The following is a 26548-nucleotide window of genomic DNA, read 5'->3' as shown; positions in this document are numbered from 1 at the left end:
GGCGCCCACTCCCTCCACCATAGTTAAAGGTCTGTTAGCATTCCAGTTGTGGACCTCTATTTTCAGAAGTGTATAATTAATTGTAAACATTTGCTCTGTGCGGAAAGCTTGCCATGTAGGATCTCAGTCCAGAAGTAAATTTCTGATTTCAGGTTGTCTGTTTTGAAGTTTTATAGTGAAACCAGTTAAAAATACGCATAAAGTTCTGTGGAGGTGGGAAAACTGAATTTTGTGGGAAACAAAACGAAAATAACTTGCATTGATGATATTAGTCTGTCAAAATTTCTGCATTAAAGGGATCTAAAATAAAATAGGTAATAGGAAATTGTGTACTTCAGTGCATCACTAGTTACTGCAGTCAAAGAGCAAAAAAGATTGTGGTTTTAATGCTTTTTAGTCTCTGCATGTTAAAAATATCTTTTACTATAAGTGATTTTTTTCTTCCTTTAACTTTTTTATATTTGCCAATTAAAAATGAGAACATATGACCTACAGTAGAAACACGTTTAAAGTATTTTATCTTAATAGAAAACTGGGGGCCAAGAAAATTGACTTTAAAAATTTAAAACAGTGACTTTTTCTTTTTTCCTTTTTTTTCATACTCACTCTGGATTTCTCCACAACATTTGACATTGTTGATTATCCCTTCCCCTGACATTGTGTTATAATTTCTTTTCTAACTCTGACCCTCTTTCATCTCCTTCACTGCTGTCTATTATTTCCCCTGCCTTTTGATCGTGGGCATTAATCAGATCCCAGCCTTAGGCTGTCTTTTTTGGTTCTTTTACACTTACCCTTTCCAGGTGCTTACCCACTCAACATGGTTTCAATTATTACCTCCCAAGTCTGCATCTTCAGTACCGATGTACATTTCTAGTCCTTCACCTTCAGTAAACCTTCACTGATTAGTCCCATCTGCCTGTGAATTCTTATAGAATGGGCTCTATGCAGTTTATCTCAGGTTGAATATAGAGCTCTGCCACTTGGATGTCCAATAATCATCTACAACTTTAGTAAGACCTCGATTGGCTTCTCTTTGCTTGAAAAGAGACACTTTCCTGCACAGGAGTGATTTTTAACTTAATCTTTTAGTGTTGCAGTTATATACCCAGCATTCCATCAAAATCGAATCTGTTAGTTTTGCTAACTTGCCCAGTCCAGTGGTCACAGTTCTCAGTCATCATTTCACTTGACGTGTGAGCATCCCTCCTGCTAGATATACTTCTCCCATTTGGCTTTCAGGAAGGGCACTCTGCTTGCTTGGTGCTTGCTTGGTTTTCCTCCTGTCACGCCCTCCCACAGAGTTCTCACTGTCTTGTGGCTTTAAATTTCACCTACATTTTGATGATGCCCAAATTCTATCTCCACCTTGGACGTCTTTCCTGGAGTCCAGACTCACAAATCTGACTGTCTCTTTGACGTCTTCATTTGGATGTCTAACAGACTGAATAATTTAACATCTCCACCCCAGAGCTGTTGATCCCAGCAAACCCATTCCTTTTGCAGTCTTCACCAACTCAAGGCATGGGTGCTGCATCTTCTAGTTGCTCATGTCAGAAACCCTGGGGTTTTCCTCGACGCCTCTCTCATATTCCATGGCTAGTCCTTGGGTAAACCCATCTTCTCCACTTTTGAAATTCATCCAGAATCCAAGTACTTCTCATTACTTCCAAAGCTGCTACCCTAGTTCAGGTGTCTGTATTATTTCAGTAGCCTCTTAACAGATCTCCTTGCTCCTGTCATCATTCCCCTACAGTCTGTTTTCAACATAATAGTCAGATGATCCTTCCAATCAATGGAAGTCAGATTATGTTGCTTCTATCCTTAAAATCTGGCCATTGCACTCCGGGTAAAAGTCAGATCCTTACAGTAATTTCTAAGGAAGACCCTATGGAATCTGGCCACCTCTTCCCATCTCTTAGCTTTCCTTCCTTTACTCCCTTGATGCTAACCAGGTGGGAATCCTCTGAATTACTTGAACACGTATCTGTGTGGTTTCCTTCCTCATTTATTCCAGGCCTTTACACAATTGTCATCTTCTTAATGAGACACTCACTGACCGCTCTGTCTAACCCCGCCTCCCTGTCCCACCCCACCTGACATTTCTGAACCTTTCCTTCTTTTTCTGTTCAACATGTAGTTCTAACATACTAGATATTCTACATATTTATCTTATTTATTGTCTGTCTTCTCCACTCTAATGTGTGTTTTTGTTCACTGTGATAGTCCCCCATCATAAGCAGGTGCTCCGTAAATAATTGTTAAATTAATGGATTTTATTGCAGATCCTCTTAATTTCTTCTAAGTTTGTTCTTTCTTCTTCCAGCCCCCTTTATCCCCTCATGTCTGCATCAGTGCCGCTTTCTAGTCACGCATCCTTACCTCAGTCTCATTAAACACAAACCTGCTAAAGATTGTCACCTTAAATACATTTTATTGTGATTCTTTCTGCTTAAGAATTGGCTTAAACTCTCCATTCTTTCTTATGTTGAATCTGATCTCCTCATTACTTTGCAAAGTACTTATTACTTTGCAGTAGTAGCTCCATCCTACTACTGTTCTTCGCATGTCTAATCATAATTATCTTCTGCTAAAAGCACAGTAATCTGCGTGTTGTCACCTAAATGGTCTTGCTTGTCTCTCACCTCTGTGGCAGGTCCCAGTCCTTCAGCACCAGACCATTTGGCTCACTTCTGTCAAAATGTGACTGAAAACTTGCCAGGAAGTCTTCTGTGATATAATTAAATAATTTTTACAGTATTTATGTTTAATGTTGGTTTCTAAAATATGTTTTTCATGGAGATCAGCATACATTCTTTATTGTCGATAGATACATTGACTCACATTTTATCTTTTATAAATACATTCGTGAGGTTAAAACTTTATTGGGGGGACTTCCCTGGTGGCACAGTGGTTAAGACTCTGAGCTCCCAATGCAGGGGGCCCGGGTTTGATCCCTGGTCAGGAAACTAGATCCCACATGCATGCCGCAACTAAGGAGGCTGCCAGCCACAACTGAGGAGCCCGCCTGCTGCAACTAAGACCCTGCGCAACCAAGTAAGTGAATAAACGAACAAAAAAATTTTATTGGGGTTAACAGAGGGTATAGTGCATTATATGGTTGGTATCATTTTAAAGAAAAGAAATCTTACTAATGATTATAGAGTGATTTTTTTTTTGGCTGCGTTGGGGCTTTGTTGCTGCGCACAGGCTTTCTCTAGTTGCATTGAGCAGGGGCTGCTCTTCGTTGCAGTGCACGGGCTTCTCATTGCGGTGGCTTCTCTTCTTGCCGAGCACGGGCTCTAGGTGCGCAGCAGTACTTGTGGCTCGCGGGCCCTAGAGTGCGGGCTCAGTAGTTGTGGCGCACGGGCTTAGTTGCTCCACAGCATGTGCGATGTTCCTGGACCAGGAATTAAACCCATGTTGCCCGCATTGGCAGGTGGATTCTTAACCACTGAGCCACCAGGGAAGTCCCTATAGAGTGATTTTATTGAGCTAACGGTAATATTTTTATTTTCTTACTTTAGGTATCATTGCCCAATGCCCAAGATCTTTTATGTTCAGCTGACTGTAGGAAATAATGAATTTTTTGGGGAAGGGAAGACTCGACAAGCTGCTAGACACAATGCCGCAATGAAAGCCCTTCAAGCACTGCAGAATGAACCTATTCCGGAAAAGTCAGCTCAGGTGGGTCACTGCTGCATGTTGCAGCCTGTTTCTTATAGTTGCCTAGGGAGATTACTGAGAAGACAAGCAAATGCTTTTTTACAAATAAGGGAAATCTCTGCTGATAGGAAGGACCACTAGAGTAGCGATCTGCTATGATTTGCTGCTCAGCTTACCTGTGTGCTATATTAGACTCTTGTGTTCCTGCTGGGATGACCTTACTTTTGAGCACTTTGGTTCACCCTGTGGAGTTTCCAGGCAAGGCAGGATTTGGGAATGTGAGCAAGGATGAGAAATAACATTCATTTACCTTGCATCGAGTGCTACGGTTTATTGAGCATGGATTACATTGTATTAATTAATCTAGAATCAAGGAGTTTAAAGTGGAGGAGATCTTTATGAACTTTTTAGTCCTACTTTATTTTACCAGTGAGGTTATTGAGGGCTGATCTTCAGTAATTTCACTCGTTCCCATGGCTTCATCTACTTTCTCTGTTGACTTCAAAATAGTATCTCCAGTCCAGGCGTGTCTCTAATAAGTCACCGTCTTAGCGAGTTCTGCACGTAGTTGTTTGAAACTGTGCGGTTCAACCTGTACAGTTTCCCTTTCCTCAAGCCTGTTGTTCTTCCCCCTTTGAGATTTATCTTAGTTAATGGCAGACTAGAATTTTTGTCCTTGTACACTTTCATTATGACCCTTATCTGTTTGCTTATCTGTTTTCCCACTAAGTCATAAGCTTCTTGACAGCAGGAATACTGTCTCTTGATCTCTTTAATGCTTATACTGTGTTCAGTATATGTGAGGCCCTCCAGAAGTAAGTGTTAAATAGGTGAATAAGTAAATTGGCACAGAGCTCCAAAATCCTGGTTTTCATCCTGCACTCTTTCTGCAACTTAGTCTTCCTAGAAGATTAAATATCTACACCAGTGGAGATAGTGTGTGTGTGTGAGAGTGTGTGTGTGTAATGGAGGTCTCTAAAGAGAACTGGGTCTGAGGATGTAGGATAAACTCAAATTAGTGAATGGTTGAGTAAAAGATTTCCACACTCAGCATTTATCCTTCTACTTTGAGGAAAAAAACTAAAACCAAATCACAAGAAGCCTCACAGCAAAGCCCTCGACTACGGTGGTTACATAGAAATCCACAAGATCCAGTTTCTGGTTTCCTGTTTGCTATTGTATTTTAGATAGGTTCTCTTGATTGTTAAATACATGTAAAGTTTGTTACAAAGTGAAGATTCAATGTCATCCTATTTTTTGTGATTTAGAATGGTGAATCAGGAAAAGAAATGGATGATGACAAAGATGCAAATAAGTCTGAGATCAGCTTAGTGTTTGAAATTGCTCTGAAGCGAAATATGCCCGTCAGTTTTGAGGTATGTGTTCAGCAGAGATCTCCCATTTTTCCCTCCTCGCTCCTTATTATTTTAAATAAACAAACAAATAAGATTGACAGATAAAATTTTAGTACCCTGAAAGAATTAATGTGCTTCCTTATGTTTGAACTCTCTATCATGAAATGATACAAGCCCTGAGAAAATAGAACTTATGGATTCCTGCTGATTCTCTTTGCCTTTTCTGTATTAAGCCCTTTGTGTACATGATATTTCAAGTTTCATCATAAAATTTATTCGCTGAGTTTAAGATAATTTGTAGTAACCTATAAGATTTGGTGTTTTTGATAAGATCACATTGAAAATATTCAGTATAGTTAATATTTAGTGACATGTATATATTAATATCTAATTTCTTTTAAATTTATGGAGGCCAAAATATGTTTAAATTTAACCTTTACTAAGAAGTCACCAAGAAGTAATTAAGCAGCTCTTTAGTTTACAGCTAGATAAATGTGTCACAAAATATTTATAAAATTGTGTGACATTTAAAAGAGAAAAAATGTTAAATTGTTATAATACCTCCTTTATTAAGAGGTCACTAATTTTGCAACTCAAATATCTAGAAAATAGGCCAAACCCAGGAAATAAGCTGAAACAGTCGATGAGTATCTATCTTCCTTCAAATTATGTGATGTTCGTCAACTAGAAAGCTCCCACATTTTACTCTCACTGGCCGGATCTACTTACCTCGACTGAAAACCTGTTTGCTTTCTTATACACAGTCCTAACAAGTTGGGTTATCTGATTTCTCAGTCCATAGAGACTAAAGGCAGCAAAATGAGGAAGGCAGGAAGAGAATGTACTTGAAGGCCTGTTGGTCCCAGCAAGAAATGATAGGGAAAATATGGAAAACCTATCAAAAGTAATTGCATATAACTCAAAAGTCATTGGAAGGTGGGGACTTTTAAAGGCTACAGTGAAGAGGAACAGTTTTTAAAGTCTTAGATGTCCTTAGAGGCATCAATATAGTATAGTATAGAATCTCTGATGTTCATAATGATGATCTAATGTGAACAATAAAAGGTTAAATATTTAGTCAGTAGAGTATATATGTATATTTTTTAATTGAGGAAGATGTCCATCAAAGTGGTTAAACAGTTTTGGTGTTTCAACTTAAATTACTTGGAAAGTATGCTTATCATAAATTCCTTATCCCCAATAATATTGGATTATTGAGATACTGTATCTTTTCCTAATTGGTATCCAATATTAGAAGACAGATTTTTAATACAATGTTCAATGGTAAACTATTTAAATAGGGTATTTTTTTTTTTTTTTAGGTCAGACTTTTGAAGGAGACTATAAAGCACTCAGCTTTTGGAAGGCATTTTCCTCCCAAAACTGGTATAGTTTAAAAAGAGCACATTAATTCAGGATTTAGGAATATTTATAGCAGACAGATTCATAATCCATTACTCTAGAAAGTTAGGTATTTCTATGGCATATCTACTTACCTATTTAAGGTCATGTCACAGAGCGTAAACATTCCTTTTTGTAAAACAGCCTTTGAGGTCTCCATCAAAATTAGGTTATTTTTCATACATAACCTGTTTTTGAGAGGCTTCCACATGCAGGATGCTTTATGGGTTATAAAACTCCAATAAGACATAGTCCTGGCACTCCAGTAACTTACTCTTACAGAGGAGAAAGATATGTACACAGTTATATGCAAATTATCATTCTGGATGGCCTGTGTACCTAATGTAATATGGTATGTTTTATGTTCTTAATTTTCTGTTGCATAAGAAACAGGGTAACCATAATTAGAATTGCCTGTTTTAAGCTAGTAAAACACAATTTTGACCATGAATTGAATGTGTTTATTTAGATTTCTGTTTTTTCAAATTCAGTTCATTAGGCATCATAAGTATCATAAATGAATAGTCCCTGTATAATGACTTCATAATAGCTTTATTGAAGGAATCTATAATTTTGGCATAATTCTTAATAATTTCCATCTTGATTATGATATGAACATTAAGAAAGATTCATGCCATAAGAACACATCTTAAGTGCCTGTACTGAATATTTTACTTACATTTAATAGGTTATTAAAGAAAGTGGACCACCACATATGAAAAGCTTTGTTACTCGGGTGTCAGTGGGAGAGTTCTCTGCAGAAGGAGAGGGAAATAGCAAAAAACTATCCAAGAAACGCGCTGCAACCACTGTCCTACAGGAGCTTAAGAAACTTCCACCTCTTCCTGTGGTTGAAAAGCCAAAACTGTTTTTTAAAAAACGCCCTAAAACAATAGTAAAGGTAAGTATATGCTTGTGAATGTTAGTTTTACTATGTAAACATTATAGTATCTGTAGCTAAAAGTTTTTTCATAGGCCAGGCACTTAAACCTGTGGGTTATAAACAGTCCCAAAATCAGGGTCGGACATGTGTCTATAAATGAATAACAATTCTGTTTTGCTTTTAGACACTTGTATACCTGTGTTTGTTCATGAAATAATAATACCTTAAATAGTTATAGTTTTTTATGGTTTAAAAAATACTTTCCCATTCATGATCACCTTTGGTAAAATTCTCATCATGATTCTGTAAGGCAGATGTTACCCCTCATTTTACAAATAAGGTTTTATGAGACATAGTCAAAGAATTTGCTCACTTGCATTCACCTATTGTGTGCAGCAGCCTGAACTACTGATCTGTAATCCAGTGTTCTTTCTGCAAACCACACTGCTGTATGGTGACTGCTTAGGATTTCAGGACGTGGTGGTTGGATGCAGAGTAATAATCATATGAGTAATCCTCACACTGATGACAGCAGAAGCAGCCAGTAAATATAAAGCGCTCAGTGTGCCAGACATGGTCCCAGCCCTTCACATGCTTTATCTCATTAAATCCCCATAGCAGCCCTAGGAGGTCAGCGGGGCGATTTGGTTTCTATTCTTTCAGGCATGAATACCGTGTCAAAGAAGAATATAGAGCACACAGCTTTTCAAGATGTTGTAACTCTTTCTTTTACTGAATCAGATTTTATTTACGTTAACCAAAAAAAAAAAAAAAAAAAAAAGACAGAGGTCAGAGGAATGAGATGAATTAGCACTTAGCACAGGACAGTGCCTGCAGCACTCAGCGTGTGTGACGTGAATGGAGCGAGAGTTCTGCTCCCAGAGAAAGCCTTAAACTGCCAGTGCATCAGCGGCTAGCTCAGCCTCGCTTATTTAGCAGACTTCTTCAGAGTATCAAGGATGACAGAAGTGAAGTATGTTTTATCTTTGATGGATTTCTTTTGTTTAGATCCTGCAATGGTACAATTGAAGTATTTCTGTAGGTTTTATATTTTTGTACCTTTGCTTTATTTAAAAATACATGCATACATATTTACATAAATACATAAATACCTATATAAACAACTACATAAATACTTGTTCTTTTTAATGAATACTGTCACTACTTCACTGCGAGGCTGTAGATTATGCATTTCCTGAAATAGCATTCTACCTTGTGCTGCAAGGTAGACTAAAAATAAACGCCAAATAGGTCCACTCATCATGAGTCATAGTGGTTTTGAGGACTGGCTTTCATTTATATGCTCTAACCACATGGTCAGGGAGTAGGATATGGTTGTTAAGAAAATGGCCATTAGAGTCAGAAAATGACCTTGGAGTGTGAATCCTTGTGACCTGAGCAAGTTACCTAACTTTTCTAATCTTTCACTTGTCTATTTATAAAGTAGGAATAATAATTGAACTTGCTGCACAGGATTGTTATGTGTTACTTGAAATACTACGTAGAATGTATTAGTCATTATTATTAAATATTTATTAACAATACAAATAATAAGTACTCAATAAATATTAGCTATTGTTATTTTGTATCTAATTCTATTCACATTTTACATGTGCATGAATGTATCCATGGTCTGTTTTCCTAAATCTTTATATATATAAAATCTATAGCTTCTCCATGATGGAAGAACAGTGCTCTGCATCAGAATGGCAGTGCAAAACTGGTCACATTAACTTCCACCTAATCTGTTAAACTATATCTAATCTTAATAAATTAAGAATAATAAGCCTTTAGTCTAGAAAAGATCTATCACTTTTTATAGTAGAATATAAATATAACTCTTGTTACTTTTAACCATAGCCATTAAATGCAAGAGTATTGTTTAAATGTTATTCCACAAAGGGGGGAGAAACGTTTTGAATTTTAAAAATAATTTGCTACTACCTCCAGTATATAAGCATGTTATTCTAGAACTTTCTTCCTATCCACCATTTAGATCTCAGCTTAAACTTGACTTCTTCAGGGATGCCTTCTCTGATCCTCCCCCAGTCCCAGATTCGGTTCGCCCCCTGCAATTTTCCTCACATACATCACACTTGGAGTTTCTTGTACCATATCTGTCTTATGTTAAAGTCTGTAGATATTCTCTGAAATGTAAGGTTATTTTGAGAAAGCAGCATGCATACAATGAGTTGGAATCTAGATAATTTTGAGTATGATCAGACCTTCTAGTGGGCCAGTAAGTGGATCAGCTTGGATAGTGTCTTGGTTTTCAGCATTTTAGTCACTTCCTTAAATGTCTTCTACATCTAGGGTCTACCATTCCTTATTATGCAATAGAAGTAGAGGAAATAGCTGTTGATGATTTACCTTGATTTTATTTAGAATAATGAAATTATCACATTGTCTCATTTGATCCTCTTAATCGCTCTGTGATGTAGATATTATCCCCATTTTACAGATGAGGTGTTCTGGGTGTTTAAGAAACTCCCCTAAGATCACAGAGCAGAGTCAGGTTTCAGGTCCAGTCACATCTGATGCCAGTGCCCATTTGAAACTGGTTGGTTGTGAACTCCTTTTGGATTTTAATTTACTCTACAGAGTCACCTTGTTAAAATGTAATACTGCCCTGATGGTGTCTTTGGGTTTAGATTCTGTTCTTTAATGTCGTTCTCTAATGTCGTTCTCTTCTGTAAGATGAGGCCTCAAAGGAGGTTTTCTGATGTTGGAGATAAAGTTTTCTGAATAAGACTGTCCTTACTGGTTTGTAGAATGATAATCTAAGACTTGCTATCCAAGGAATAACTTAATTTTCAAGGGTGCTAGTAGTTAATTTCAATCAAGGGAAGAAACCAGCCATTCTTAACGTTCTCAGAACTCCATTATTCTCTGATTGGATTTATGCATCTGGTTCTTTGTCATTGGAATCTGTATCAACAGCGTCTTTGGAACTTACAGACATTCTTATAAAATAGGCAAATTAAACAGGAATAAAGACAACATACCATTGGAAGTACATGTTTGTGCGATCATCTTCATGGACATCTTCTAGTGCGAGACTCAAGAGCTTCCCTTTACCTTTTCATTGGCATTTCAATCTTAGACTTACGGGTTATTATCTGTATTTGTCTTTTCTCATCAGTCCTTCTTTACTTCCATTATAATACATATTTTTTTCATTTTCTTGGTATGTAAGTAGAAGTAGAAAGCAGTATTTTATCAAAAGCTAAAATTTTCCTTTTCTTTCTTCTCCCCCTCTACCCAACTATTGCAGTATTGAAGTTCTCAGCCTTTTCCCTCTCTTTCTCTCTCCTAGGCTGCTCTTCATACTTCTAGGGCTTCAATTCAGTCCTTATATAGATGATTCCCAAATACTCTTCTGTGCTCGACACTGCCTGTTGGGCCTCTCACTTAATAGTTCACAGGCCCCTGAAACTCTGTCCAAAACTCATCGTGTTCCCTTCTGAGCCTCTTCCTCCTCCTGCATTCCTTACCATAGTGACCGGCGTCCCCATCCAGCGGCTGAAACAGAATCCTGGGAGTCCTTTTTAACATCTCTCCTACCCCTTGTATAGAGTCAATCATCAAGCCCTGTTGATTCCATCACTTAAATATTTCCTAAGTTGGTCCATTTCTTTCCATTCCCTGCCACCCTTTTGATCCAACTCACATTCATGTCTTGCCTGAACTACTACAGTAGGTTTTTAATTGGCCTTCTTCCTACAAGTACTTTTGACATCAAAAGATCTTTTTAAAAGTGTTGTCTTTTAGAAATACTGATCAGATCATGTCATGCCTCTACTTAAAATCTTTTAGTAATTTCTCATTGTTCTTTGGGTAAAACCCCAAATCCCCAAAACATAATTTAAAAGACCTTGCAGGATCTGACTTAGAGGCTGTACCTGCAGTACCAAGCTAGATATGGTTGAGACTCAACAACTACAGGAAAAGCTAAGACTATATAGTGGCTCTTCTGTAAGTTTAGTGTAACATATATAAACTGTAACTTAGTGATTACCCTTGTCTCTAATACTTGTTTTAGAGTAGATTTTCACAGGTGGATATAAAGTGCTGACCATATGACATGCAAACCTTCATTTCTAGGAATAATATATGAAGAAAGTTAGTTTGCATGCAGAAAAAAATATTTGATTTGCAAAGGTTTCTTTTTTTTTTAAACCTTTTAGAAGCCACTAAAAAGGCTATACATAAACTTAAAAAAAAAGCTTTTATCAAGTTTTATTCATAAACATTACCTTATATAAAGTTAAAAATAGAGTGCTTTCTGAAAGGTTATATAGGATGTGTATGTAAGTTAAAAAGCATACTAAGTAAGAGTAAGTGAGACCTACCACCCAGCTTGAATATAGAACATTTCTCGGTAAGGTTGAAGCTATCTGTATACCCTCTTCTGTCACATCCTGATACCACCTCCCTTACGTAACCTGCCATCATTAGTTTTGTGTTTAATGTTTCCTAATCTTACAGTTTTACTACATGTTTGTTTTTCTGAAAACTGGTATTTGGTTGGTTTCTAAAATAGCTTTATTGAGGTGTAATTGACATACAGTGAACTGTACATATTTAAAGCATACTATTTGATATGATTTGATATATGTGTACAGTTGTGGAACCATGACCACAATCAAGATAATGAACCTATCCGTTGCTCCCCAAAGTTTCCTCATTCCCCTTTGGAATCCCCCCACCTTCAATTCCCAAGCAACCACTCTTTTTTTGACTGGCTTCGTTCACTCAGTATAATAATTTAGAAATTCATCCATGTTGTTACAGCTGTTAATTGTTGGTTCTGTTTTATTGCTAAGTAGTATTATATTGAATGGATATATCATAATTTGTTTATCCATTCACTCTGCGTTGTATATTTGGGATGCTTCTAATTTGGGGCTATTAAAAATAAAGCTGCTGTGAACATTTGTGTCTAAGTCTTATGGGCATATGCTTTTTTTTCTCTTGGGTAAATACTTAGGAGTAGAGTGGTGTGGTCATTTAGTAGGTATACAACATTTTAAGAAACTGCCAATTGTTTTTCAAAGTGATTGAACCATTTTGTATTCTCAGCAGCCATGTGTGATAATTCTAGTATCTGCATATCCTTTCTAACACATAGTATAGTCTTAAATTTCAGTTGTTCAAATACATGCATATTGATATCTCATTTTGGTTCAGATTCCTCCAGTGACTAATGATAGAGCATTTTTTTGTATATACAGTAGCACATGAAGCTTGATGAAGTGTTGTTCAGATCTTTTGCTCGCTTAAAAATTTTTAAGTAATAATTTAAATAATAACAGATAATACATTTAAAATATAAATTTATTACGGAATTTTGAGAGGTCTTTATACATTCTGGGTACAAGTATTTTTTAATCAGATATGTGGTTTGCAAATATTTCTCCAAGCCTGTGACTTGTCCTTTTTAAAGAACAGAAGTTACTAATTTTGACGAAGTTCAATTTATTATCATTATTATTATTGAATATGATTTTGGTGTTGTATCTAAGAAATTGTTACGTAACCAAACCAGAAAAATTTCCCCTATATTTTCTTCTGGAAGTTTTAGTTTTAGATATTACACTTAAGCCTATGAACCATTTTGAGTTAACTTTTGTGTGAGGTATGGATTGAAGTTTTGGGTTTTTTCTACATGTGAATATCCAATTGTTCCAGTACCATTGGTTGAAAAGACAACCCTTTCTCCACTGAATGGCTTTTGCACCTTTGTTGACCATATATGTGTGGATCTACTTCTGGATGCTGTTCTGTTTCATCTCTTTGTCTGTCTTTCTGACAGTACCACACGTACTGTCTTGATTACTATAGCGTTATAATAAATCTTGAAATCAGGCAGTCTGATTCCTCCAACTTTGTTCTTTTTTCAAGGTTGTTTTGGTTATTTGTCCTTTGCATTTCCATATGAATTTTAAGTATTGGCTTATTAATTATTACCCAAAAAGAGCATGCTGGGGTTTTGATTGGGGTTGATAGATTGATTTGATTGGTTTGATAGATTTGATTGACAGATCAGTTTGAAGAGAATCAACATTTTAAGAATATTGAGTCTGCTGATCCATTAACATGTATGTCTGTCCACTTACTGAGATCTTATTTAATTTCACCAGTGTTTTGTAGTTTTAATGGGCTTTATATAAATTATATCATACTTTATATATTATTCTGTGCTTGCCTTTCTCACTTAACATTTTTTTCTTAAATTCATTCATCTTGAGGTATGTAACAATACTTAATTCATTTTCACTGTGATATGCCGTTCCATTGTATGAACATGCCATAATTTATTTTTTCTTTTATAGATGAATGTTTAGGTTATTTCCAGTTTTTCTTTTTCTGCTATTTCAAATAATGCAGCTGTGGATATTCCCATACAAATGAGCTAGCACATTTGGGTAACAGTTTTCTAGTTGAATAGGCTACTGAGGAGTGGGTTATTTATTGGCTTTACTAGACATTGCCAAATTGTTTTCCAGTTTATATTATGATCAGCACTGTGTAAGTTTTTGTTACTCCCCATCTTCACCAGTTGAGGCTGTTGGACTTCTTTTGCTAAATTGATAGGTATGAAATAGTATCTCACTGTGGTTTTAATATGCATTTTCTGAGTCTTAATGAGATGGATTATCTTTTTATATGTTTTTTCTTCTGTTAAATATCTGTTCATCTCATTTGCCCATTTTTGTTTTATTTTTTTAAAATTTTATTTATTTATTTATTTATTTTTGGCTGCATTGGCTCTTAGTCGTGGCAGGTGGGATCTTCATTGAGGCACGTGGGATCTTTCATTGCAGTGCGCGTGCTCTTTGTTGTGGCACGTGGGCTTCTCTCTAGTTGTGGGCGTGGGCTTCTCTAGTTGTGGTGTGCGGGCTCCAGAGTGCATGGGCTCCAGAGCGAGTGGGCTCTATAGTTTGCCGCACACGAGCTCTCTAGTTGAGGCGTGCAAGCTCAGTAGTTGTGGTGTGCGGGCTTAGTTGCCCCATGGCATGTGGGATCTTAGTTCCCCGGCCAGGGATCGAGTGCACGTCCCCTGCATTGGCAGGTGGATCTTTACCACTGGACCACCAGGGAAGTCCTGCCCATTTTTATTTTAGATTGTCTTTTTCTTAATACTTTTTAGGAGTTTTTAAAAATATATTTTGGATACTGGATATATCTTTTTTTAACTTACATGTATTTCAAATATCTCTTCCCAGTTCATGGCTTATCTTCTTACATTCTTTTTGGTGTTTTTTGATGAGTAGAAGTTGTGAAGCAACTCCTACTGTATTAAAGAGTTTAAAAGGATAGTTGACCAGCTTATCAATAATACTTCTAAGCCCTAAATCCTATAGAAGCCTAGTTTCAGATCCATTTTATAATTTTCCTTTATAAATTTTCATTTATTTCAGACAGAGTTTTGGGGTGCAGGGGAGGAGGTGAGAACCATGGTTTCTTTAAGGACCTAATAACAACTTTTAAAAGCAGGTCTCATGTTTTGAAAATTTTTCTTAAATTTTTTTTAGGCTGGACCAGAATATGGTCAAGGAATGAACCCCATTAGCCGCCTGGCTCAAATTCAACAGGCCAAAAAGGAAAAGGAACCAGATTACGTTTTGCTTTCAGAAAGAGGAATGCCTCGACGTCGGGAATTTGTGATGCAGGTATTTCTAACTTTTATATTAAAAGATTTTTTTAACTATTGAAAAAATTTAGAAATCCTGAGGCTGGAATAGAGATATGGTGGAAAAGAAAACTAGGAATTAATAGTAGAAGGTAGAACTGTTTACACTTAAAAGTGTTCATTCCCTCCAGGCCCATCTACCAACTTGGTTGAAACATTCAAGTGTCAAGGACATGTTAGAATAGATAGTATGAGTTTCTAAGGGACCGTGAGCTCACGCAGAGTTCATCATTGAGAATGCCTATCTGTAACTTAATGTGTTGCAATTTGCAGCTGGAGTCTATTAACTACTGGGAATAAAAGACAGATGGAATTAGAAACAAAATTTAGAAGGGTGGATGTAGTATGTGGAACAGGGCCAAGAGCATGAGCTTTTGAGTTATTAGAAAAATTAGGAAAAGGGAGCTAGCTGGCTACCTAACTGTGGTGAGGACTGAGGGACTCAGAATTGCTGAGAGATTTAACTGCTGCGTTGTGAAGCCAAGAAAATTGAAGAATGGTTGCTGGTGTATTGGTCGATGGGTGGGGACTGGGAATGGGGTAGAAGGCCTAAAATGCCCTCCTTCGTTTTAAATCCTATACCTATCCATCTTCATTTGCCAAGTCAAGCCCCGGTATCACAGAAACTTTTCATTTTTATTATGAAAATTTCAAACATATCCAAAGGTGGATATATTTAATAGTATGCTTTTAAAAATAGTATAATGGAAGAGTATAATGGCATCTTGGGGAATATGCCCATCATCCAAAGCCTACAATTAAGATTTCTGCTGTACTTGCTTTGGCTACCAGTTTTTCTTTCCTCCCTTCCTCCCACCCTCCTTTCCTTCTTTTCCTGAAGTATTTTAAAGCTGCTTTCTAACCACATGTCATTTTAGCCTACATACTTAGTGTGTATCTCTAAAACATATGGAAGTTTTTCTTACATTTTCTTACATTAGGCATGGTTCATTAGAATCATCTAGCACCCAATCTGTATTTAAATTCTCATTGTCCCAACTGTTTCTGTTATAATAGGCTTGTCAGAGAACCTTTTTCCAGTCAAACCTGTGGCTCTCATTTTTAATAAAACCCAGTTACAATCAACAGATGTTAATTAAGTGCTGACCCATGGCAAACGTTCTGGACTCAAATATAGTATCTCACGTTGATTAACTTTTCATGCATGTCTAAATTTTACCTTCCTTCCTAATTTGTAATCCCCATGTTTCTTTATCTCACAGTACCCAATATGGCGGTATGTGTGTAGTAGGACCTTCATAAACCTGTGAGGTATATTTGCTGCCTGCCTGATTGAGAGCTAGTATGTTAGGCTTTTGTTGGCGATATAAACTTATGATGTAGTTACAGGTAAACCACGGTTGGGAACTTAGATATCCAGAGAGGGGGAATTCTTCTGTGGTTTGTGAACGCATCATTGTCTGGATGTCACTGGGACCCGCAACAGTGTGGTTCCAGTATTTTCACTTTGTTAAACATGTGCACCGTTTTTCTTTTTACATTCTTGACTTTAAAGAATTATAGAAAATAATTCTTTGAACTCCAAAACTTGAGGGAAAAAAAATCCCCTACGTTTTAGACCTGTGTCAGGAATAAAAACTGGCTTTGACTTTATTAAACAATTCCTTTCCTGTGGAGTATATTGAGTACCCCTTTTGAAAGAGGAATTTAGAATATCTTAGGCGAGCTTCCATTTTATGGGTATTCATAAACATTCTAGTCAAACAGGAACATTTGGCTGTACTTTTAAATGTTTTCACACTGAATTCATATTGTTTTTTCCTTCTTTCTGAAAGCCCCAGTGGATTCATTACAGTATTGCAGCAACTTCATCAAAGTAAAGGCTTTTGTATAAACTACTTAAACAATGTTATCATTCATTATAATTGAATCGTTATAATTGAATGTGGAAGTAAACTATCTAACGATAATGTGCTCATATTTATCTATCACCAGAAAAACCCCACAAACAAATGTGTGTTATAAAATGGATGTAGTTACTTGTATTGATTACTAGGTAAAGGAAAATCTCTGATGACATTATTTGGATATTTAGGTCCAGAGAAAATTTCTTAAAGTTTTTTTTTTTTTTTGGAGAGGCATATTTTAATTTTTCAAGAGAAAATAACGGTAACTAAATTGTGTATCAGCACATTCTGTTATTATGTGTCATATGATGTTAATTTTTCTACCTGTGATTAAGATCTCCAGATTTAAAAAAATATATGTAAAGGAAATTTCATTTGTGACTCAGTGAAAGATAATTAAGTTTTTGGTAAATGCTATTTTAGAATTTTTTTGTTGGTTTTTTGAGGACTTGATTAATTAAAAAAAATTTTTTTTTAAATAATATCTTGGTTTGTTTTTTTTTTTTTTTGGGGGGGGGCGCTGTGCTGTGTGGCATGTGGAATCTTAGTTCCCTGACCAGGGATCAAACCCGTGCCCCCTGCAATGGAAGCGTGGAGTTTTAACCACTGGACTGCCAGGAAGTCCAGATGACTTGATTAATTTAAATGATTTGTTTAAAGACAAAAAATCTGGCCATCTTAAATTTATTGCGTAGCAAAATAATTGAGCTTCTTTGCAGAAAAATTAACATTTTAATGTAAAAGTCTTATAATAGTTATAAAATTTGTGAGCTTTCTCGGAAGATGACTTTTGGAAGTTTACTTACATACTTACTTGACTTTTATAATGCAGTGATTGTTTTTTTTTTTTTGAGTGACCACTGTGAGTGCTGGCAGGGAATCAAAGTCCTTTAGCACAGTGGTCTTTTTCAATAGTAACAAATAACTCTGGGGTAACCAACTACTCACAAGCTATTGAACCATGCAACTGTAAAAACTTGTGTCAGACAAGGGGTGGGTGAATGGGAAAAATGAATCTGGAAGCACCTGTTCTGGAAATAAGTCTTGAGGTGTCAGAGTAGGTCAGACGGAAAGCCAGCAGACACAGATTTAAGGTGAATGCTGTGATGGGAACCCCATGGCCCAAGAGCAGGAACCTGGAGCCAGAGGGCCTCAGGCCTGGGCAGGTAAATGAGATTTAGGGATGAAGCAGCAGAAGATTTGAATGAGAATGACAAGACGTATATAGCCTGTGAAAACAGATGAAACATCTTTCGCTGCTCAGTTATCTTTTGCTGCCATTTACTTTGGCAAGTCTTGTGACCCTCAGAGCAGTAGAGGAAGCTTCTGACGTAGCTGGCCTAATCGTTTAGCTAGCATGCATTCCAGCAACAACACAGGGTCTGGTGAAGCTGCGGAACAAACCAAGCACTGGAAAAAACAACAGGTAGCAGAGGCTGGCTCTAGCCAGGGACTCAGGGACACACAGGGCCTTGATACATCGGGTCAGGTGCAGGCCAACAGATGTGGGAGGTGTGTGTGTGCACCCAGCTCCAAGGATCTGCCGTGAACAGCACTAGATCAGTGCTTCTGAGTGGGGTCCATAGACTACTGCTGATTTGTCATAATGTGGTGGTTTCTGGTTTCAGGAGAAGAAGCAGTGAAATGTTTCAAAAACATTGCACAGATCTGAACTATAAGATTTGTGATAGTTGTTACAGAGGTTCTATAATGAGTACATTTTCAGTGTCTCATATACTGCAAGAAGTATGTCATTTAGTTCATCTTGAGTTATACTCTGTTTAGAAAGTGCAGTTCTTTGTCATATAATTTGGACATTATTTATAATTGTTAAGTATTTTTTTAAGCACTGTGTTGCATATCCCTAATTCCTTAAAAGGAGTTGGTTCACTGAAGCTTAAAAGTAGTGATGGAAATAGTAATACAAATAAAAATCTCAATAATGGTGTAAGAATAAATGGCAAACAGTACACATGTGTGGATACCAGATGGAAATCTATATGTTCTGACACAAGTGAAATAACCAATGTTATGATTACACACAAAAGCCAAAAAAGAAAAATATGTGTAGAATTATCATACATTGTATCTGAAAACTAGTGTTAGTTGTATCATGTAGCCATTCATTGCTAGTACCCAGTATAGTGTCATTGTGAAATTTTATTAAAGTGACATGAAGCTATTGAAGTTTTCTAATTTTTTTTAAGCAAATTGCAGTGACATTTGATAAAACAATTCAAAATTTCAGATATAGATTGCCTGTTCAGCCTTCTTGCTCATTTTTCAGCTGTTTTTTTTAAAAAATGGATTTATAGGAATCTATTATATATTCTGGAAATGTGAGTCTTTTGCAGTTATATGGCATTTCAAATATCTTCTCTTGTGCTGTGACCTGACTTTTTTCCTTTTTTATTGATACTTTTTGAGGAATAGAAGTAATTCATTTTAAGGCAGTCAAGTTTATCTCTCTTTTCCCTGATGTTAATTTTCTAATGTCTAGACATCCCGAAGAATAATGCCCCCACCTTGTTCTTCCTCAAAAGGATCTTGGCTGTTCTTTGCACCTTGCATTTCCATGTAAATTTTGGAATCAGCTTGTCAAATATTGTAAAAATACGTGTGGGATTTTGATGGGAATTTATTGAATTTATAGGTCAATTTGAAAAAATTGATATTATTATAATATTGAGTCTTCAGTGCATGAGTATGGCATATCTCTATTAGGTTTATCTTAATATTTCTCAATAATGTGTATTGTTTTATGTGTAAAGATTTTTAAACATCATAGGTATTTGATTTTTGTTTAATATAAATTGTATCTTTTAATATTTTTCATTTTCTACTTAATTGTTGATGGAATATACAAGGGCAGTTGGCTTTTGTATACTGTCTTTTATACAAGAACTTGTACTTTCATAAATTCTTATAATTTACCCATAAATTTTTTTGGATTTCCTCTGTAAATATTATTTCTGCAAATAATGACAGTTTGTTCTTACACTTCTAATTCTTAAACCTTTTAGTTTGCTTGCCTTATTGCTATGTCCAGGGTTTGCAGTAAAATGTTAAATACTAGTAAAAATGGAGGGCATTTTTGTCTTGTTTCTAATTTCAGAACTTCAACATTAAGTATAATGTTTGTTGAGGTTTGAGTTCTCTTCCTTCCCTAGTTGCTAAGAGTTTTTATCATGAATGAAGGTTGAGTTGTAGCAAATGCTTTTGCTTCATTTATTAGGGTGATCATATGATTTGTCTCCTCAACTGATTAATATAGTAGATTCCATTGATTTTGTTTGAGTTTCGAATGTTAGACTTATCTTGCATTTTTGGAATAAACCTAACTTAGTCACAACTTTTCTTCTTTTTAATATTGCTTTGTTCAATGTACTATTATATGGTTTAAACTAGCATTTATGTTCATGAGTGAAACTGGTCTGTAAAATTTTTTTCTTATACTTGTTGGATTTTGGAACCAAAGTGATGCCTCACTGAATAATTGGGGACTGATTCCTCTTTTTTTATTCTTGGATGAATTTTTGTAAGATTAGCATTATTCTTCCTTAAATGTTGAGCAGAACTTGCTGGAGAAGCTCTCAGAAGTTTTCTTTGTGGAAAAGTTTTTAATTGTGGTTTTAATTTCTTTAGTAGTTACAGACCTGTATAGCTAAGGGTTTATTCTGTGCCAGTTTTGGTAATTTGTATTGTCTAGGAATTTTTCCATTTTATCTAAATAGTCAAAAAATGTTAGCTGAAATATTCAGTATCCTTTATTATTTTGTAATGCTACAGAAGCTATAGTAATCTCCCATTTTCATTCTTATTTGTGTCTTTTCTTATTTTTTTCTTGATCAGTATTACCTTTGGTTTATCATTTTATTAGTCTTTTCAGGGAACCAACTTTAAGCTTTTTGAACTTCTCTGTTGTACTTTGTTTTATATTTCCTTAATTTCTGCTCTTGTCTTTGTTTTTCTATTTTCTTTGGGTTTATTTTGCTGTTAATAACTTCTTGAGATGGATGGTTAGCTTATTACTTTTCTGCCTTTCTCTAAGCTTTTATAGCTTATTTATTTTCTTCTAGACACTCTTTTAGCTACATCCTTCAAGTTTTGATATACTGTATTTCCATTATTATTAAAATATTTTCTAATTTCCGGTGAGATTTCTTCTTTGCCCATAGATTATTTAGATTGTTTAATTTCCAAAATTGTGATTATCTTCTTGTCTGCTTCTATCACTTACTGAGAACAACGTATAAAAACAAATTCCATTCTCATTGTGTATTTTCTATTTCTCCTTGTAATTCTTTCCTCTTTTGTTTTCTCATTTACTTTTTATATTTGTATTATCTCAGCACATGCAAGTCTAAAAAATCATTACCCAACTCAGGAAATGTACATGTGGATATAAAATGGCTGATGTATATTTAAATATGTTGATGTACATATATACATGTGTACATCAAGTGTTCACAAAAGGTAACTGTGGAATAGTTCTAATGAGAACAAGCTACCATTTATTGAGCAGTTATACTCAGATACTGTAACATACACTGTAGTTTACATACATTTTTGTGTTTAATTTTCAAAGCAACACTATTAGGTCATTGTATTATCCCTCTTTTACTGATGAAAAAACTGAGGCTTAGAGATAGTAAATAATTTGAATCAGTTCATGCAGCTAGGAAGTAGTAGAGTTGGATTTCAACTAAATCTGACTTGGAAGTCTTTGTTCTTAACCACAGTATTGTACTAATCTTTATATATTAGTTGTCTTCAGGAACTATTTAATGTAAACCTTTGTAAACGATATCATTTTTAAAATTTATTTTTTGGATTAAAGACTTTTATTGACGTATAGTTAATGTACAGTATTATGTAAGTTACGGGTGTACAATACAATAATTCACAATTTTAGTTATTATAAAGTATTGGCTATATTCCCTGTGTTGTACAATATGTCCTTGTAGCTTATTTCATACATAGTAGCTTGTACATCTTAATCCCCTACCCCTATATTGCCCCTCCCCTCCTCCCTCTCCCCCCGGTAACCACTAGTTTGTTTTCTGTATCTGTAAGTCTGTTTCTTTTTTTGTTATATTTACTAGTTGTATTTTTTAGATTCCACATATAAGTGACATCATACAGTATTTGTATTTCTCTGTCTGACTTATTTCACTTAGCCTAATACCCTCCAAGTCCATCTATGTTGTTGCAAATGGCAGAATTTCATTCTTTTTTATGGTTGAGTAGTATCCCATTGTGTATATATACCACATCTTCTTTATCCATTCATCTGTTGATGGACACTTAGGTTGCTTCCATGTCTTGGTAGTCATGAACAATGCTACTATGAACATTGGGGTACATGTATCTTTTTGAATTAGTGTTTTTGTTTTTTTCAGCTATATACCCAGGAGTGGAATTGCTGGGACATATGGTAGTTCTTTTTTTTTTTTTTTTTATAATTTTTATTGGAGTATAGTTGATTTACAATGTTGTGTTAGTTTTAGGGTACAGCAAAGTGAATCAGTTATACATATACATATATTCACTCTTTTTTAGGTTCTTTTCCCATATAGGTCATTACGGAGTTTTGAGTAGAGTTCCCTGTGCTATACAGTAGGTCCGTATTAGTTTTCTATTTTTTGTATAGTAGTGTGTATATCTCAATCCTAGTCTCCCAATTTATCCCTCTCCCCCATTCTGTTTTTAGTTCTTTTGAGAAACCTCCACACTGTTTTCCACAGTGGCTGCACCAATTTACATTCCCACCAACAGTGCAGGAGGGTTCCCTTTTCTCCACATCCTCGCCAACATTAGTTATTTGTGTTCTTTTTGATGATAGCCATTCTGACAGGTGTGAGGTGATAGCTCATTGTGGTTTTGATTTGCATTTCCCTCATGATTAGCGGTATTGAGCATCTTTTCATGTGCCTCTTGGCCATCTCCACGTCCTCTTTAGAGAAATGTCTATTCAGGTCCTCTGCCCATTTTAACATTATTTTAAATGGCAGCAACATGAATTTCAGCCTTTTCAGTTTAATAAGTAAAGAATACTAAATGTAGTCGTAATCAACTCTCTACAATGTGAATTTTATTTTTCTGCTTATATCAATAATACAAGTTTATTGTTTAAAACTCAAATAATATAGAAATATGTAAGGAACTAAAAATCTTCTAAGATTCTGTCATCCTGAGATAACCCCCACTGACATTTTGAGGACCATGTTTCCATACTTTTCTCTATGTATATATTCATATATATTTTACATAAAAGGGATCTTAATTGCCATTTTTATTATGGACTGAAGTTTATATTTTTGAATGCTAGAGAGCAGAACACATTGCTTTATGGTGTTAAGGTTTGTTACCAAAGCAACTATCATTAATTTCTTACTTTAATCTTACCAGGTCAAGGTAGGCAATGAAGTTGCTACTGGAACAGGACCTAATAAAAAGATAGCCAAAAAAAATGCTGCAGAAGCAATGCTGTTACAACTTGGTTATAAAGCATCCACTAGTCTTCAAGATCAACTTGACAAGGTGAGAGTTAAATTTACATGGACAAGTTCTATCCTGTCAGGGTATAAAAGTGATGAGCAAATTCTGTCCCAGTGTTCCTTGACTCTTAAGTACTGTCTTAACTGGTGTTAAAGTAGATGTCAAGTTTTAACTTTTCTAAGGTGGTACTCTATCTTCATATCTTTAAAGATAGATTCTCCAGGTATAAAATAACAGCTGTTTAGGGTTCAAGATAAAATATTATAATCTTACAATTAGAAAATACTAAAAGTTCATTGTATCATTATACATATCTTATATAATACCAATGTAATAATTTTAGCTTACTGACTGATGATTTTTGCCTTATGTACACAGTTTTAATTCGTGCTTTTTTAAGAATAGAGGTTGTTAGCCTTTATTTCTGGAATACAGCTGGAAACACTGGAAATAAAGATCCTGATTACACCTTTAGGGCAGGAACTATATAGGACAGACACTCTATAAACTAATTTTTCTATTTACTTTAAATTAAAGGTAAACTCAGAGGGTGTTTATTTTCTGCCAAGACTTGTGTTCATGGTCCCCTATTTCTTCTGCAGCAGGTAATGACATCATTAACACCTACCTCTGTTGCAAGAGAAGCTGAGAACCTTGAACTCAGGACTTGGCAGATAACTTGGCAGGAACTGGCTTCATTTCACTTTGTATTAAATTATCATTTTATCTATACATATGTATAAATTATTTTTATTAAACATTTTATTTGTATGAACATTCACAAAACAGGCGTAATAATTATTTCTATCATAAACAATATGCTTTTTTCCATGCCATTTTCTCACATAAGGATTCTGTTTCAGGGATATTTTCAGTTTCTGCAGGAACATCTTTCTGAAGGTTAGAGTAGAAATGAAATCATCTATTAAAAAATATTTAGATACGCTTTTCTTTTTAAGGCACTACGAATATCTAGGCAGTTATTTTGAGTGATTAAAAATTATTTGTCTGTGTGATATCACTGGAGATTTCAATTCTGTTTTTATAACCTGGCTAATGAATGCTTTTTCTTCTTTTAAAAGTATTTGTAACATGAAACCTAACATGTGTTCAAGTTTCTATAGTTCTTATATTGTGTATATGTTGTTTTAACTTAACACATTTATATTGACTTAAAATTGATAGGTGATTTATAAAAATACGTCAAAATAAATCTCATAGACATTTATTTGTAAGTTAAGTGAAAATAAAATAGAACAAAAAACTGGCATTAATTTCATTAATTTGACAAACGTTTTTTGCTTACCCACTGTGTTATTAGTTAGGGTTCTCCAGAGGAACAGAGCCCGACAGAGAGAGAGAGAGAGTGTGTGTGTGTGTGTGTGTGTGTGTGCGTGTGCGTGTGTGTATCACACGGAGATTTTTTAAAGGAATTGGCCCATGCAATTTTGGAGGCTTGGCTAGTCCAAAATTTGCTGGGGAGGCTGGCAGGCTGGAGACTCAGGAAGGAGCTGCAGAGTCCAGAGGCGATTGGCTAGAGAGCTGCCTCTCACTCCAGGGAAGGTCAGCCTTTTTCTAGGCAGGACTTCAACTGTTGAGGCCCACCCACCTTATAGAGAGCCATTTGCTTTACTCAAAGTTCAGTGATTTAAATGTAAATCTCTTCCAAAAACACCCTCACAGAAACACCCGGAATAACATTTGACCAAATATCTGAGAACTGTAGCCCAGACAAGTTGACACATAAAATTAACCACCACCCCCACTAAATGCCAAACACTTAAAATTGAAGATAATGGGATGACTGGAATTTTGTCCCTGCACTCAAGAAACTGACCAGTAAGTGTTAGGGGTGAGGAGCTTTAATCATATAACAAAAATTATAGTATAATTAAAATTCTAGATATGTGAAGATGAATCTGGAAAGTCAGGAATAGCTGAGACCACTGTTTTTATGTGAAGTAAAGAGCTTTTGAATTATTAATTTGAGATTTGAACTTGGAAGTGACATGATCTGGTTTGCTTTCTTCAAAAGACAGTCCTATAAGTAATGTAGTGAATGGATTTGGGCAGGACAGGACTGAAGGCAGGGAGGCCAGTGCTAGCAGGATTGTTCAGGTGAAAGATGCTGAGGGTCTGAACTAAGGCAGTGGTGGTAGAGAGGAGAGGGGAAAGACACCAGCAGTCCTTCTGAGGTGTACATGATGAGATGTCAGTAGCAGATAATGTGCGTGGGGGTACAGGAAGAAGGAGGAGGAAAGAATACCTGCAAAAGGGGCAGTAGAGAATGATCTTAAGAAGAAGGCGGCCGTCGTGTGCTGCAGAGATCAAATAAGAGAAGGAGTGAATACAATGATTTGTCAATAAGAAGATCTTTGGAGAATGTAGCAAAAGCAATTAAAAAAACAAACCTGTAAAAGCAGTTTTTAAAAACTTGGCTTTTAAAAAAAATAAGCAAGATATGTACGTGATTAAAAGAATTTAAATAGCACAAAAGAGTAAACAGTGAAAAAAAAATGTTAGTCTCACTTCACCCTGAGACCCTCAGTCTCTTGGTCTCTCTTCCTAAAAAGTTATCTCCCACAGTGAGTTAATATTTGTACATCGTGTAGAATAGTGTCTGGAATATAGTGAATCTTATGTAAGGATTTGATAAATAAAGATGAAATAAATATCCTTACAGAGATATTCTATGTGTGTTCACTAACATGCCCCCTTTAAAAAAATCCAGATTCATCGAGTTGCGGTTCAATACATTTCGACGTGTGTGTGTGTGTGTGTGTGTGTGTGTGTACATGCACTGACCACCATCACAATTAAGATTTATAACATTTCTGTTACCCCAAACAGTTCCTTAATGCCCATTTATAGTAAATGTCTTCTCCTTTCCTCAGCCCTTGCCAAGCACTGGTCTGATTTCTGTCTCTATAATTTTGCCTTTTCCAAAATGTCGTATAAATTGAATCGTACATTATGTAGCCTTTAGTGTCTGGCTTCTTTTTTTTTTTAAATAAATTTATTTATTTATTTATTTTTGGCTGCATTGGGTTTTCATTGCTGTGTGTGGGCTTTCTCTAGTTGCGGCGAGCCCCCTGCTACTCTTTGTTTTGGTACACGTGCTTCTCATTGTGGTGGCTTCTCTTGTTGCGGAGCACGGGCTCTAGGCGTGAGGGCTTCA

General features: G+C 35.7%; 1 protein-coding gene across 9 annotated transcripts in view; it reads left to right on the top strand.

Annotated features, from left to right (window-relative positions):
• Positions 1 to 26548, top strand: part of STAU2 (staufen double-stranded RNA binding protein 2) — a 304415-nt gene that overhangs the window by 106467 nt on the left and 171400 nt on the right. For all 9 annotated transcript variants that reach the window (XM_068525601.1, XM_068525600.1, XM_068525596.1 and 6 more), the window contains 5 exons: positions 3528 to 3687; positions 4935 to 5042; positions 7111 to 7323; positions 14844 to 14981; positions 23281 to 23412. In XM_068525601.1, the coding sequence (XP_068381702.1) occupies positions 3528 to 3687; positions 4935 to 5042; positions 7111 to 7323; positions 14844 to 14981; positions 23281 to 23412 (751 nt within the window). The remainder of the gene's footprint in view (positions 1 to 3527; positions 3688 to 4934; positions 5043 to 7110; positions 7324 to 14843; positions 14982 to 23280; positions 23413 to 26548) is intronic.

This window comes from Eschrichtius robustus, chromosome 17, assembly GCF_028021215.1.
Source record: "Eschrichtius robustus isolate mEscRob2 chromosome 17, mEscRob2.pri, whole genome shotgun sequence".
NCBI lineage: Eukaryota > Metazoa > Chordata > Mammalia > Artiodactyla > Eschrichtiidae > Eschrichtius > Eschrichtius robustus.
The sequence above is the reverse complement of the archived record's forward strand: the minus strand, read 5'-3'. Positions and strand labels throughout refer to the sequence as shown.